This window comes from Lepeophtheirus salmonis, chromosome 13 (genome assembly GCF_016086655.4).
Source record: "Lepeophtheirus salmonis chromosome 13, UVic_Lsal_1.4, whole genome shotgun sequence".
Taxonomy (NCBI): domain Eukaryota; kingdom Metazoa; phylum Arthropoda; class Copepoda; order Siphonostomatoida; family Caligidae; genus Lepeophtheirus; species Lepeophtheirus salmonis.
The window spans coordinates 10753258-10767535 of NC_052143.2; the positions used below are offsets into that span (position 1 = coordinate 10753258).

At 30.8% G+C, this 14278-nt stretch overlaps 1 protein-coding gene across 2 annotated transcripts in view; it reads left to right on the forward strand.

Moving 5' to 3' along the window:
• The window catches only part of LOC121128248 (uncharacterized), a 46734-nt gene that overhangs the window by 7048 nt on the left and 25408 nt on the right, over positions 1 to 14278 (forward strand). Inside the window, exon 1 of one of the 2 annotated variants that reach the window (XM_040723830.2) lies at positions 8525 to 8791. The exons of the other annotated variant lie outside the window; for it this stretch is intronic. Coding sequence (XP_040579764.1) covers positions 8747 to 8791 — 45 coding nt within the window. The 5' untranslated portion in view covers positions 8525 to 8746. Of the gene's footprint in view, positions 1 to 8524; positions 8792 to 14278 lie in introns of those variants that run through there. 2 annotated transcript variants of the gene reach the window in all.

Below are 14278 nucleotides of genomic sequence, written 5' to 3' on the forward strand. Positions count from 1 at the left end.
CTCCGAGAGCTTGGTTGGGAGGTTCTTATTCATCCATCTTATAGTCCGACATATATTTGTTATATCTTAAAAAGTTAAAATTTCGAAAAACACATTGAAATATTTAAAGCCAAATACCAAGGTTTTGAATATGTCTTTTTTTTTTATTACAAAAATAAAATAAAAAAGGTATAAACTAATTGTTTTAGTACTGTAATTACTTTTTAGTTATCTTGACTTCAAAATCCAGAATTGGATTGAGTTACAAATCCTAAATGGCATCTCTGAGCCGGTCTAGTACAATAATATCACTTACTAAATTTGAACCAATTTCCTTTCCCTGTAGGATGACCCAAATCTAAATATAGCATAAATCTCCCAGCATCAGCTGATATTATATTATCTAAATGAGCCTCGGTAAGGAAAAATTAGTTACTCTATTTGTTCTTTACTCTCCAGATAGATTGGAAAGGGCATGATAAATTATTTAAATTTGTTAAGAGTTCGATTTTTAATATATTTATTATTTGGATCCTACTCTTTGTAATCTATTTATTATTTGGATCCTACTCTTTGTAATCACGTATACCTCTCCATAGAAATAGTTAATTTAATATTGATTTGTAATTTATTGGCAGCAACCTACATTTTTTGCCAGTCATTATGTTTTTTACATCATAATTAACTTCCTAATATCTTTCTTTGTATCTCATACTACCTTATATCTAACAATATACCATTTATCAGATACATAAAAATGCTTTAATATATAAAGCTTTCAAAAATATTTATAAAATGTAGGTATTTGTAACTTGTAATTCTATGCCTCAGCTGCTTAATATTATCATATGCATCCTTTTTTTTTATGTTCGACATAATTTAAATTATTTTTTTCTATACAGTGTTTGAATTTTTTTTTCTTGCCCTAGAGTTCAGACAATTTATTATTCGGAAAGTGAAATCATAAAAGTAACAGCAAAAAATTACTTTCTAAAACAAACAACCTAGCTAACATTCAAAATAACCTACATACAGACATTTAAAATAGCATACGTGTTGATAAGCCAAAATAAAATATTTAAAAATCTAAAAATAGTTATCATTAAAAATTGACCATTCATAGTCAATAAAACTTCAATCCAGAGTTTTCGGGTTCTTGTCAATCGCTCCACAGGGTCCACGGATAGTTCTTTTAAATGTTTATTGAAGTATTAATTATATAAATAATTACATAATTTGCATATAATTATAAACAAATATCGTAAACATAAACGGGGGGTTTATACTATACCTAAAACACAAAAACCGTTTTATAGGGGGTTGCATTCTATACCAAAAAGTGATTGACGTTTCAAAAAAACAGCTTGACGAATAATTACATTCTTTAAATTTATTCAAAACCAAAAGAAGTTACGGGGGAAAAAAAGAAATTGGTGAAAATTACAGTTATTATATAACAATCGTCCTTCTATCACTGGTCATCGATCACTCACTATTCATTTCCAGTGCCGAATGACCAGCCCTCCCTCTACATCCCTACACAAAAACTACTAATTAGTTTAGAAACATAAACTGAATGACAACATAAAAAATATCCTTCTTCATAGAGGGAATGAAATGTCCGGGGATGAATTTTACAGGAATGAAACTACTAGGAATGAAGAGACATGTAATGAATTTACTAGGAATCCAATCACCTAGCACAATTTGTCTTACTCAAACTTATACAAAAGCTTAATTTAGTAGATTCAATATAGATACTTAGTCCTACTGACAATTAATCTTGGAGGAATGGAAGTCACAGTTCAAGAATAGACCTAGCTCTAATGTCGCCAAGTATATTCAAAAACAATCAAAATCATGTAGATATGACATAAAATTGTACAAGTAAAACTTCAATCCATGCCGCTAAATCGTCAGTTCCAAATACGTAAATGGATTGTCGAACACGAAGATTTTTAAAAAGCACTTAGATACAGACTAAAATTATTTTACAAAGGAGTAGAGGTTCGCTCTTTAAGAACTCTCAATTACCCGTCAGAGTTCAAAAAATTATATTAGATAATATAATTCCTGTGGAAATATTGGAAATTTTTAAATATTTCCATCAACAGTTCGAATATATACTTAGAGGACGACGATATAGTTCCCCATAAAGACAAAAATCAATGGACAGATTCCCATTTTTACATCACAAAATATTTTAAACAATATAAAATATAATTTTGGGGTAATAAAGCTTCAAGACCCAATGGAATCCATGGAAAGGTTTTGAATCTTGTCCCAAATGTATTTATGTTTATCTTCTTAAGTTCGTAGCTTCGATAGTGAAATATGGAACACTTCCTCGCAAATTAACTATTGCCAAAATTACACTAATCCCAAAGTAAGGAAACAGTACAAAATTTGAACATTAGAGCCCTTAACAATTTTAAATGAAACAAGTAGAATTTTGACGGGAGTCATTGCAAAACAAATGGAAGTCATCTTCTACCACAAGATTAGTCAGCATCAAAAGGTTTTTTATACAAATTTCAAAATTAATAACAGTGCTCGATACATAAGTTTATTCCTTGATTCCATTATTGATATAAATAATTTTGGAACAATTATTGCTGTAGAAATTATATAGCGTTTGATTCTATGGAACACAATTTTTTTTTTTTTAGTTACTTCATACTTCAAGTTAATTAAAGCTTTAATTGACAAACTGGATTTGGTTTTAACTTTTTACTCCCATTTTTTTAATAAGGGGTTTACAACAAGGAGAAAACTATCCCTAATATGTGTAATTAAATATAATAAAAAGATTAAAAAAAGTACATCTTTATTAAAAAATGAGGTATTTTTAAAAAGAGCATGTTTGAGGAGAAAGTATTATAGTAAACATTTGAGACTTCATTATAAAAGTATTTGCAAAAGAATGCAATCAACTAATTTGAAGCTTATTAATTCGTCTCATGGGGAAATATATTGATTTCAATGTTCCCGTTCTCAATAGGCATTCATATATAGGATCTATACAACTTTTTTTTATAAATTTGAGAGTGTTCATATACATAAAATAATATGGGGAGGGAATTTGCATTTTTGTTGATACTATTAATGATTATTTTTGAAGCGAGTAAAACCGTATGATTATTGGGTATTATAAAACTCGTAAGTAAATTTGTAATCAACAATATAGGCTTAATTGCAAACAACCTTTAGAAGTGCAGAATAATTTAGGAATAATGCACTTAAGTTACGGATGAGGGATGAGAATATGCAACGGAACAGGTGGAGATAAGGACACAAAAACAATTAAAAATTGCATTACTATTTTCTCATCGATAAATGACAACGTTATAATGGAACAGTTTCCCCAATTCCCTTGGTGGCTAGTAAAAGCACTGGAAACACAGAGTCTATTATTCCACCTATATGACTTAAACATTTGCATTTCGTGCTGAGTTTTTAAACAAACTCTTGAAGCTACCAAAAACTATGGACTACATATTTCGTTCCCACAGTCATCATTTGTACTTAAATACTCATACAAAAAATGGAAAGACTCGAAATTACTCTTCAATAGTGATAAATTTAAGATAAATACCTTGTGAATAAATAAAAATCCCAAGACATTTTTAAATTGTACCTACAGACGAGTAATTAAACGCCGGCCACTCACTTAGCGAGTAATATGCAGCATCCAATTCACAAATAAAAGTATTGCCAGGCCCCATCCCTATATAATAGCATTACTGAATACCTTCAAGTATTCAATGCCGTCCATTTCTTTTTTTAAATAGATGTTTATTTCGAAGAAAATTCTTTAGTAAATTTAAAAAAAAATTAAATTAAATTAAAGTTGTTGTTACTTTCTATAGAAAATGCTACAATTGCCAAAACAAAAAATGTTTTTTTATAAATATATACATCATATGTGCATATGGTTTTATAATTAAATTTTGTGATGAATTAATTTTGGTGTTGACAAGTTATTCAAAGTATGATGAAAGTTAATGGAACGACGTAACTCAATGGACAACTATATCGGGAAAAATTATTCTCTTGAGCTCAATGTGTGAATATTCGGTACTTCCTAGAGAAGGGAATATGCTTCATGTATATTCGAAGACAATTTTTAGGTCAGATTGAGTAATTTTAATAATCTAATGTAGTACTTATACTTAATCAGTACAATTCCATCTGAACAATTAAAGGAAAATTTTAAAAAAAAGTATGAATATTGAAATTCTATCTTTTTTGAGGAATTTTTTGGAAGTATTTCAACTACATCCGAAAAGAAAAAATATTCTAGAAAAGTAAAAACTTTAGCTTTTATGTACTCATGAATTATTCATGGAAAATACATTTTAAAACAAAAACTTTAATCAAATATGTATGAAAGTGTTCTAATTTAGGATACATAACAATATTTATATTATTCGTATTAATTAATCATTTTCATGTTGCAATATATATTATGTACTTCAGCAGTTAAATCCCTTTTTGCGGAAAAAGTAATTAGGCATTAGTCATTTTTCATCCATCATTATGAATTATGAAGACAATTTAATAAATTAATTTGTTGTTACTTAGCAGGAACTCATAATATGTATGCACTGTGAGCCTATCATAACTTGAACAATACCTAAATATAAGTAAAAATATTTCATTTTTATGATCAAGCAAGGGAAAGGACTTTCTCTTTAAAGTGAAAATTACTTTTTCATGGTTTGAATTTTGTTTTATATTCGCAAATAGGTAAAATAAGATCAAGTCGCTCAGGAATTAGGAAGGAGTATTAGGGGGGTTGATGATTAATAGCTTTTCTTAGAAAACATAATTCCTTATATTATCTTGTTTGAAATCAAAAAGAGAAAGATATATAATTGAAAATACGTTATTGTGAATTCATAATATTCATATTCTCGATCAAATCGATCCTTGTGACATCATTAATGGTACTTTTGCATTTTTCTAATTATTTTGTTATAATAAACTGTAAAGAGCACTCGGTAGAGAGCAAACTACAGCTCATCATCATTTTTCCTTAAAAAAATATATATTAAGAATTTTTTATTAAACCTACAAAAGGACACCAATTTGAGCTCTATGCCACAATATGTTCCAAAGTTATTGGCGATTACGTATTTTAACCATTAATTGTACTTTGATCATGACCTCTCAAAATTTCATGGCCTCTTACTGATAATTGATTACTTATACCGATAGTAGACTATAAATAAATGCATATACTGGTATGTAGGTAGATACTTCATTTTGATATATTAGTTTGTCCCTTCTTCTTTCCTGCATGAAGTATTGAGTGTCTTCACTGACGTCACAAGCAGAGCATGAACAAACTAAAAAACCATCAGTATCCTCAAGATGCCACAGTTGTATGTACTAAGTTGTCTTAATAAGCAAACAAACTACTAATGAACAATACTAAACTCAAGGTGACGCGCTGTCCTTGGAGTTTGTAAACGAACTACTAATAAGTTAACAATGCTTATGTCACATTGCGTCATAGGCTGAAAGTCACGCTATGTTGGATGCATAATGTACTTGTTATTTGTACAATAATTTTAAAAAATATTTATGAAACATCATCAAATGACTTTAAAAATAATGTTTTGAAATGATTAGAGATGAGACAAGTAGGATAGTTAGTAAAAAGTACATTATTCTTGCAAATGTAATATTTGATTTATTTTCTGTACATAAACATGTATAAGAATGTAATAAGAGATAAATTTTGCATAGAGGGTAAACATTTAAGTTATTGTATTTGTCAGTCTCACTTTGATATTTAAATATATGGTAGAACTCAACTATATTTTCTATATTTCTTACATATATATACAAAAATAAACATTTCTATTTTCCTCCTCCGTTTTTGCTGCCTAGCAACAGTTTTTGTTATAGTCTAGCTCTATCTACTATTAAAAATAAGAAGTAAATGGAAGATTGTATTAATTAGTTAATTCGTCCTGGATGTACACATGTAAGAATTCAATCTGTTCAATAATTCTTCAGGTAATAATATGAAGGGGAGATTGCATTAGCCAGTTAATTCTTCTTGGATTGCTGCAATTCAATTTACACTTATTGCTGCAATTAAAATGAGCACTTATGAGAATTTAATCTGTTCAATAAAACCGAATAGTAACATTGTATAACTAATCTGACATATTACTTTGGTAATATTTTGAAGTATCTATAGGCCATAAGCATTGGATATTACATAGGATACTAAATTATTTAGACGTAAAGTAATTTTAAAGTTGATATGTAGTTGGTGCATGTATTCAGTGATATTTACTCTAGGCAAGTTAGGAGTAGGTTAGTTCATTGACATGGAGTTGAACAGAGTTTAATTTACAAAGATTTTTATAAGAAACTTTTTATCATTGATTATCTGTTGATTGCTTACTGTTACTGATTATATGGTTTCTTTGCAATTTGTTGAGTTGTCTTGTAAGAATCCGTAACTGTGGGAGTATCCGCACCTGTTTAAGAGTAATTCTGACAAACATAACGTTTTTTCATAAAACCCAGGAGGCTGCCACTTTTTTTTTTTTTTTTTTTTTGATTCTCGGGTTTTTTATTATTGTTCTGGAATAAATTAGAGACTTTAATATTCGAATCAAATAAACAAAATAAGTTACAAACAAAATTATTCATTTGAATTTTTAAATTATATGACCACCACCATTTTGTGCCCAAATGTGTCACCGCCCCATTAGTTGGTGAAACGGGCAGGCTCACCCTAGTGTTAATACACAAGGATTTATATTCTTTCAAACTTGGTTATTAGGAGAGCATTAGTCCGTTCAAGAAATCCTGAGCCCACTCCCGCTACCACTCAATTAAAAATGAGTGATATCTAGTGTAGTGTGGGTCCTTATTTAGGACCGTGGACTGCGGTCCAATCCAATCTCACTTGTTTATCCTTAAAGAAGGTAAAATCGATCCCTCGTGACTTCAATGAGGTTGTTTTCCCTCCTTTTAATTATTCTGTTGTATAATGGAATAAATTATATAACATAAACTAAGTAACAATATAATATGTTCGTATTATATTGTATGTTTTGTGAGATATGTACAATAATCTTAATACATATTTCATATATATTCTTTGGCTCAGTACACTATCGGGATTTTTTGATAAAAAAATCCCAATACTAAAGACTGATAGGACCGTCCCTAAGACTGGACTGGGCCGAATAAATAAGGGGCGACACAACACTAGTGATATGTTTTACAAGCTTCGTGCACTATGATTCAGTTAAGCCTGATAATTAGTATGAGCTTCAACAAAGGTTTCTCAAGTTTTTGAACTTATGTTTGAGTGAGATTTTGAGATCTAATGTCAATTTATTACATAAAAATATAAAAAAATCCTATTTTAGTTGGAAAACTTAATTAGCCAAAACTCAGATTTAGCTTCGTTCGGTATTTCCACACAGGAAGGAGCTAGTGGTGTCCCTGAAAACCCAATATCTGAGTGTTCTTAGAGTGGCCATCTACATAAGAGGCAAACTCGTCAACTAAAACAGCAGAAAGTCACAGATACAGCATGAGAAAAAAGATTCTTACTTATCTTCAAACATAACTTCAACTATTATTCCTTCAATCTTCAAAGTTATTATTTATCTCTAAAATTTTTGATATAATATCCTTTGAGGTAAAAAAAAATAATAATACAAACTTATGTGAATGAGCGAAAATTAAAGTGATTTTATTGCACTTCTAAAATGATGAGGGGACTCCTGGGCGCATTCGTTATTTAAACCAATGAGCGCACTTCCTCATTCGGTAAAGAATTTTGAGCGCCGTGCATTGCACACATGCTTTGGTTATTAGGCTCCTAAGATGGCCGATATCAAAAATACTGATGTTCAATAACAAAATCTTTTTAAAAATGTGTGTGTACATATATAGGGATAGAGTTTGCAAAAAAAATAAAGCCAAATAAAACTGTAAACATGTACTTATATCAATATTATGTCGGGTCACTAAAACATAATTGATACCTTTGTCTTCCTCCAAAAACAAAACTATCATAAAAAAATAATGCATACATACAGGGTGAGGACACAAAAATTATAATTATCTTCGAGACCGTTTAACTTTGGTTCTATAAGTCTGATAATTTTTAACTTGACACCATTCGAAAGAACTGATCCAAAGCTAAAATTTGATGTTTATTTTGTTTTTGAACGATTAAAAATTACCCAACAACATGATAAATGATCGCTTCTTGGCTGAATCAAGAGTCGAAGGAACCTTCAGGACCAATCATGCACTTGAAGTCATGACCCTCTGCGTCATGGTGTCCCACGGCAGCAAGGTGCCTCCCTTCTTCTTCAAGGCCAACGAAAAAGTTTATATGGACGTCTACTGCAAGGTTCTCGGGTACAATGTCTTGCCATGGTACAAGAGCACGTTCCCCATGTAGAACTACATGTTTACCCAAGACGGCGCCCTAGGACATACGTCAAAGATGGTACATCTGCAGAAAGAACATTACTTGGTCATTCCATGTCAAATCAACAAAAATGAATAAAAAATGTCGCCCGAGCCCCTCAGATTTGGATGTTTTTGACAAACAAGTTGGTCAGCCGAATGGACTGCAGTAGGGAAAGTTGTTTACAAAACTGGGGTCACTAAAATGATTGTAACCTCCAAACTAACTTTCAGAATCCAATGAAATTGTGCCGCACACTCTTTGAAGGAAAGTAACAAACTAAAAAAAAACGTGGGTCCATCAACAATGTTGACATATATGAGTCGATCTGCGGATTCCTTTAGTAATCTGGTTTGTATGTTATTATTAACATATATTCATCAAAACTTATATCAAATATATATATATTTTTTTTTATATAAAGTTATACTTAAAAAGCAACTTTTTTACATACATTCACTCATTTCAAGTAAATCTTTTCAACTCTTCATTTTAAAAAGATAATTTTTTTGGTTTTGAATATTTATATTTTATTAACAGAAAAAGTAAAATATTTTAAAAGGAAGTTTGAGCAGTAGAATTATACTCATTCATATATGTAAGTGAAGGGGAATGGAGTTGAACGGAGAAAAAAGGGGGGGGGGATATGCGTAAGGACCTTTTAGGCTACATAATGAAAATGTAGTCATAGAATGACTTTATTTCTCTTTTGAGTAGAAAGCTTAAAAAAACCTATATATTCATGTTTTATAAAGATAGCAGCAAGTTTTTTCAGATATTGTCCACTTATTTTTATATATAAATTGTATTTATGAACATTTTTCATGACATATATAAAAATGTCCTTATATGCTTTGTCCTTTAAGTATTTGTAAATATTTGAGAGTTTAAAATGTATGAAGTTTTTTTTAAAGTTAGTGGATATAAACATAAGGGTAATGGTTTTTTACAACTTTGTATTACTCATATTATGACGGATCAACATTTTTCTCGGATTCGGGTCGGTTTAGATCTTTGGATTTAATTTTTTGTACAAATTTTCGGTATCCAAACTTTCTTGTCCAGATCCAAAACCAAAGTTAGACGGATATTATTACCGAATTTTATGAGCATTTCATCTGAAGTTTGGACCTACATAATAAAAAAATCAGGATTACGTTTACATTTTTACTAACTTCTGATGCCGGAACAATGAATTACATAATGCTATTACAATCAAAATCATCCTTCATACTCTTAAGATACATTTTTACGAAATATTATCCTAATATACCCCTAAATAGTTTTGCTATTGTTTTTTAAAGCCAATGGGTACCGCTTTTTATCTTAGAATATTCAAATAAAGTTGGAATTGTATTATGTTTCAAACGCCATCGTCCTTTTGGAGACTTCCACAGAAACATTGATTCTTCAAAGTGAGCCTAAAGCGAATAATTTAAGTATGAATAATTAAAATATGGGGCCCATTGTCATCCTTATAAAACAACCCATAAGTTTAATTTTCACATCCCTCACATAGTAAAAAATATTTGATTACTTGACAAACTCTTGAGTCTTTGGCGGAAGTCCAATTCGTACATATGAGGGTATTGATCCATATCTTTCTTCGATTGATGTATTTTCGAAAATTAAACATTTTTATTGCCATAATCCTAGGGACTTTTAACTCGAAATTGATCTATTATTACAATACACTGCACTACACGTTACCATTATGAAAAAAATGAAGATGGACTAATTATGATAAATAATTAAATTAAGACACAAATTATTACATAAACTACCTTGTTACTAGAACAAGGTTAGACAACAAGAAAATGGCTGGGCATGCACAACAGTAAAATATTTACTAAATATAATGCCGAAGTAAGTTTTTAAATTATCAAACACAAAGGATCAACGGTATCCGAGAAACACGAAAATCCAAATTCAAGGGCAATTTTTGAAATTGAGGAAGGACCTAAAGCCTCCACCACTGCAGACGCCCTTGATATCAATAGTCATGTTAATGTGAATTAACCACTCTAAAAAGTACATAACTATTATTTATTTCCCCTTTATCCAGTAATAATTTAATTTACCTTGTACACAATAAAACTCATTCTCACGTTTTTTGTATTTCTTTTTTGGGTGTAATTTTTCGTATGGATTTAAAGTACTTCACATTGAGTGGATATAGTATGTTTAACGGTACTGGTTGCAATGAAGGTTAATATTATTTCTATTAATATTTACTGCAATGTATTTTTTCAATGTCGCCTACATGTTTAGGTTTAGTTAAAAAAAATCTATTTATTTTTATGAAAAATACACGAATCATACATACAAAGGTTCAATCATTTATATTTATCAAAGGACAGGCAATAATTCAAAGAGATATTACGATCAATTATAGGCATTGAATTCAAATTTTTGGGATGAATTGAAGTACCTGAGAGGATTATCTGTAGTTTAAAAACTCTGTTTTATCAATTTGACTTAATTTAGCCCAATATTGTCTCAGAAATATAATTTATGAATTTCCTAATTCTATAAATGTGGCGGTGAATTTTGGTTACTTTAAGTACAATTAGTGGTGCATCCAAAGGATTAATCAGAATCGTTTTTCATGAAATGAACTATAATTTGCATAAACTTGAAATAAATTCTATGTTCAACTTTGAGAAAAATTATTCTATTTTCCTTTTGGGTAGATTTGCTACAAATATGCAATTTTATTACAATGACTCAGTACTATTAAGGGTTGGTAATAAGTTATATATAATAGATTTTAATAATTTATCATCACTTAATTTATCTATAATTACAAGTATCCAAGTATCCAATTTTTGTTTTATGCCTCAAAAACTGTAGAGCTTCATTTAACGAGCGCGCTAGGGTATGTATGCATACTGTACAAGCCTGGTACTACGTTATAATAGGAACGTGGAACGGAACGAGAATAATGGCTGAACGCTGAACGAAAAAAGAAAAATTGAACGGAACGCTTACAAGCCTGCATATAATTATAGGCATAGATTATAATTATAATTATAGACACGAGTTTCAAAAACATGTGACATAACTTTCATTCGAAATGGTCACCCCTAGCATTGTCCACAGCCCGAAGTATCTCTGGAAAGGACTTGCATGCTTCACGCACCATGTCCAAGGGGATGGATTCCCCAGTTTGGCTTTCAGATCGTCCAAACTCTTGCTGGGTGTCACACAGGCTCTGCTCTCTAGAGTGGAACACATGGATTAATCCATAACGTTTACGTTGGGGCTAAAAGGGGTAGGCTGTCTTGTTTTTGAACCCACACAAATTCCCCTCACACCATCGCTGCGTCTCTCTGGATGTGTGGGAGGGAGCACTATCCTGTTAAAAAGTATATTGCTCATTTTGGAAGGGTTATTGGGCCCAGGGAACAAGAACTCCTCCAGGATGGCGATGATGTACTCCTTGGTATCGACCTTCACCCCAGCCAGAACAAACACCAAAGGAGGATTCACTGTATCCGTCAAGGCCACCCAAACCATTACGGACTAGAGCTTCTGCATTCTGTTGACTCCATTGTCACCCGGCTCACCTTTTCTTGGGCAAATTCCGATCATTTTGGGGGGGTTAAAAGCCTGTTCCATATTGAAAATCTTTTCATCACTGAACACAATGTTGGATGCGGTACCAGTCCTCAGCTTCTGAAGAATGACATTGCTACTTTTAAGTATTTAGCCTTGACTTTGCATGATAGGTGCTGTTGCCTCTTCAGTTTGTAGGGATACATCCCAAAATCATCTCAGATAAGTTATCTCATTATTGTTGCCCCCATGTTTAAATCCTTGCCCATCTTAGTGAGGTTCCTCCTGGGATTTCTTGCAATCCGTGCCTGGAAGACTCCGGGCGTCCATTTTGACCTTGATCTGCCTGATCTGGGTCTGTCCTTGATAGATTGAGTTTCTTTGTACCTCTCAATGGTTCTCTTGATGAGCATGTGACCAGATGGTTGGTTGAGAGTTGTCTTTCAGGTACTCCTTGATTATAACCCCTCTCTTGGCTTCATTCTGGTTAACAAAACTGTTTTTTTATTCAATACTATTTATTTGATCTGGTATCGACCCAAATAGAGTTTAAACATAATATCTTGCAACCTTATTTAAAATAATTTTGTATAAAGTTAAGTTAACAGGACTTTATGTAGTCCCTGTATATTAAGAATACTATAAATATGAAATAGGAGGCATAGCAACGAGTTAATACCTCATCCAATCATTTTTTTTTTGTTATTATTATTGTTAGTATTGAGGAGAGAATATCAATTTATTGAGTAGTTGCGTGTGAGAGTGTTCATGAAAAATGGAGAGTAATACCATGGATTTATTGGGGGTTATCTCCTATTTAATGAAAACAAATTTCTCTATTCCTCGATACCTAATAACACTGAGCAATACTGGGTACTACTGCTAGTCATATTGTAGGTATAAGTTGTATTATACGTATAAGATTGATGTGCGTACATAAAACATAAAAGATTTAATTATGTTTTTAGTTCTCATAAATTTTTCTAGTACATATTTTTTATATACATAAACTGTTTTCCTTTGATATATTACTCTCTTTGATTTCGATGCAAAACAAGCTTTGCTTGATCGTTAGGACACACATTTTCTAGTGTTGGAAATCCTATACCGGTCGTAGACCGTTATATTTTTTGTTGTAATGAATTAGTTTGGTCCAACAAAAAAGCTCTGTCTGGACTGGTCTCAAATAAAAATTTGATCACGATAAGTCCAAACGAAAAAACCGTTCTAGGTCTGTCCTAAAAAAATGCTGTCTAGACCGATTTTACTGATGGTTTATAACATGCCATCACATGTTTTTATACATTATACGAAGTTTAAACAGAGATAACTCGTATTAATTTTGATTCCACCGCCTCTTATATGTATACAGAATGTGTTCTAGAGCTAATCGTGTACTTTTGAGATTTTTTGAAAAAAATGAATGACAGTTGATCTAAAGAAAAAAAGTTTGTCTCTCATAATATATGATATATATCTCAAAATAATTGAGACAGAACAAAAATTGGTCCATAATGTGAGATCTAATCGAACCGAAAAAATCGTTCCAAATTGGTATAGAAAAAATCATTTAAGACCGAACTGAAAAAAAAAATCGATGCGGTCCCGAGTATCACCACTAATATTTACAAATATTTATATTTAGCAAGTGCAATATTATCTTATATAGAGAGAAAACTAGAGCATAAAAGCTCAATTTAATTATATTTAAATTGTCATATGCGTAAATATGTACAATTTTTAGGTCATGTTGCTATAGAAACATTGAGTAAAAACCTATAGTAGAAGTAATTTATCGACTATCCTTCTTCTTTTGCATGAAATTTCACGGCACTATTATGTAAAATCAATATTAGTTAGAAAATACACAAATTCTTCAAATGAAGACCCAATTTTTTGGGGTTAATTTAAATTTCTTATATTTCAACTTTAAAAAACTAACTTATTTGACAATTGTATGTTTATAAATTAACTGGATTTAAAAAATATAAGAATATAAGATCATAAACATAGGCGTAGGAGATTATAATTTTTTAGGGGCAACACATATTACCAAAGTTTTTTATAAAATTTAATTTCAGCCGTACTCTTTGGATGTAAAAATCAATTCCTCGCCCCGCCCTACCTCAAAAATTAGTTTTGTTTATAAATGTTCATTTAATCAAATTTTACCGAAGTTGTTTTTAGTTTTTTCAACATATTTATCAATTATTTTACTCAAAATATAGGCATTTTCCAATTAGTTTGGCTTGAATTGTCATTTGAATGAGTTGATTTTCT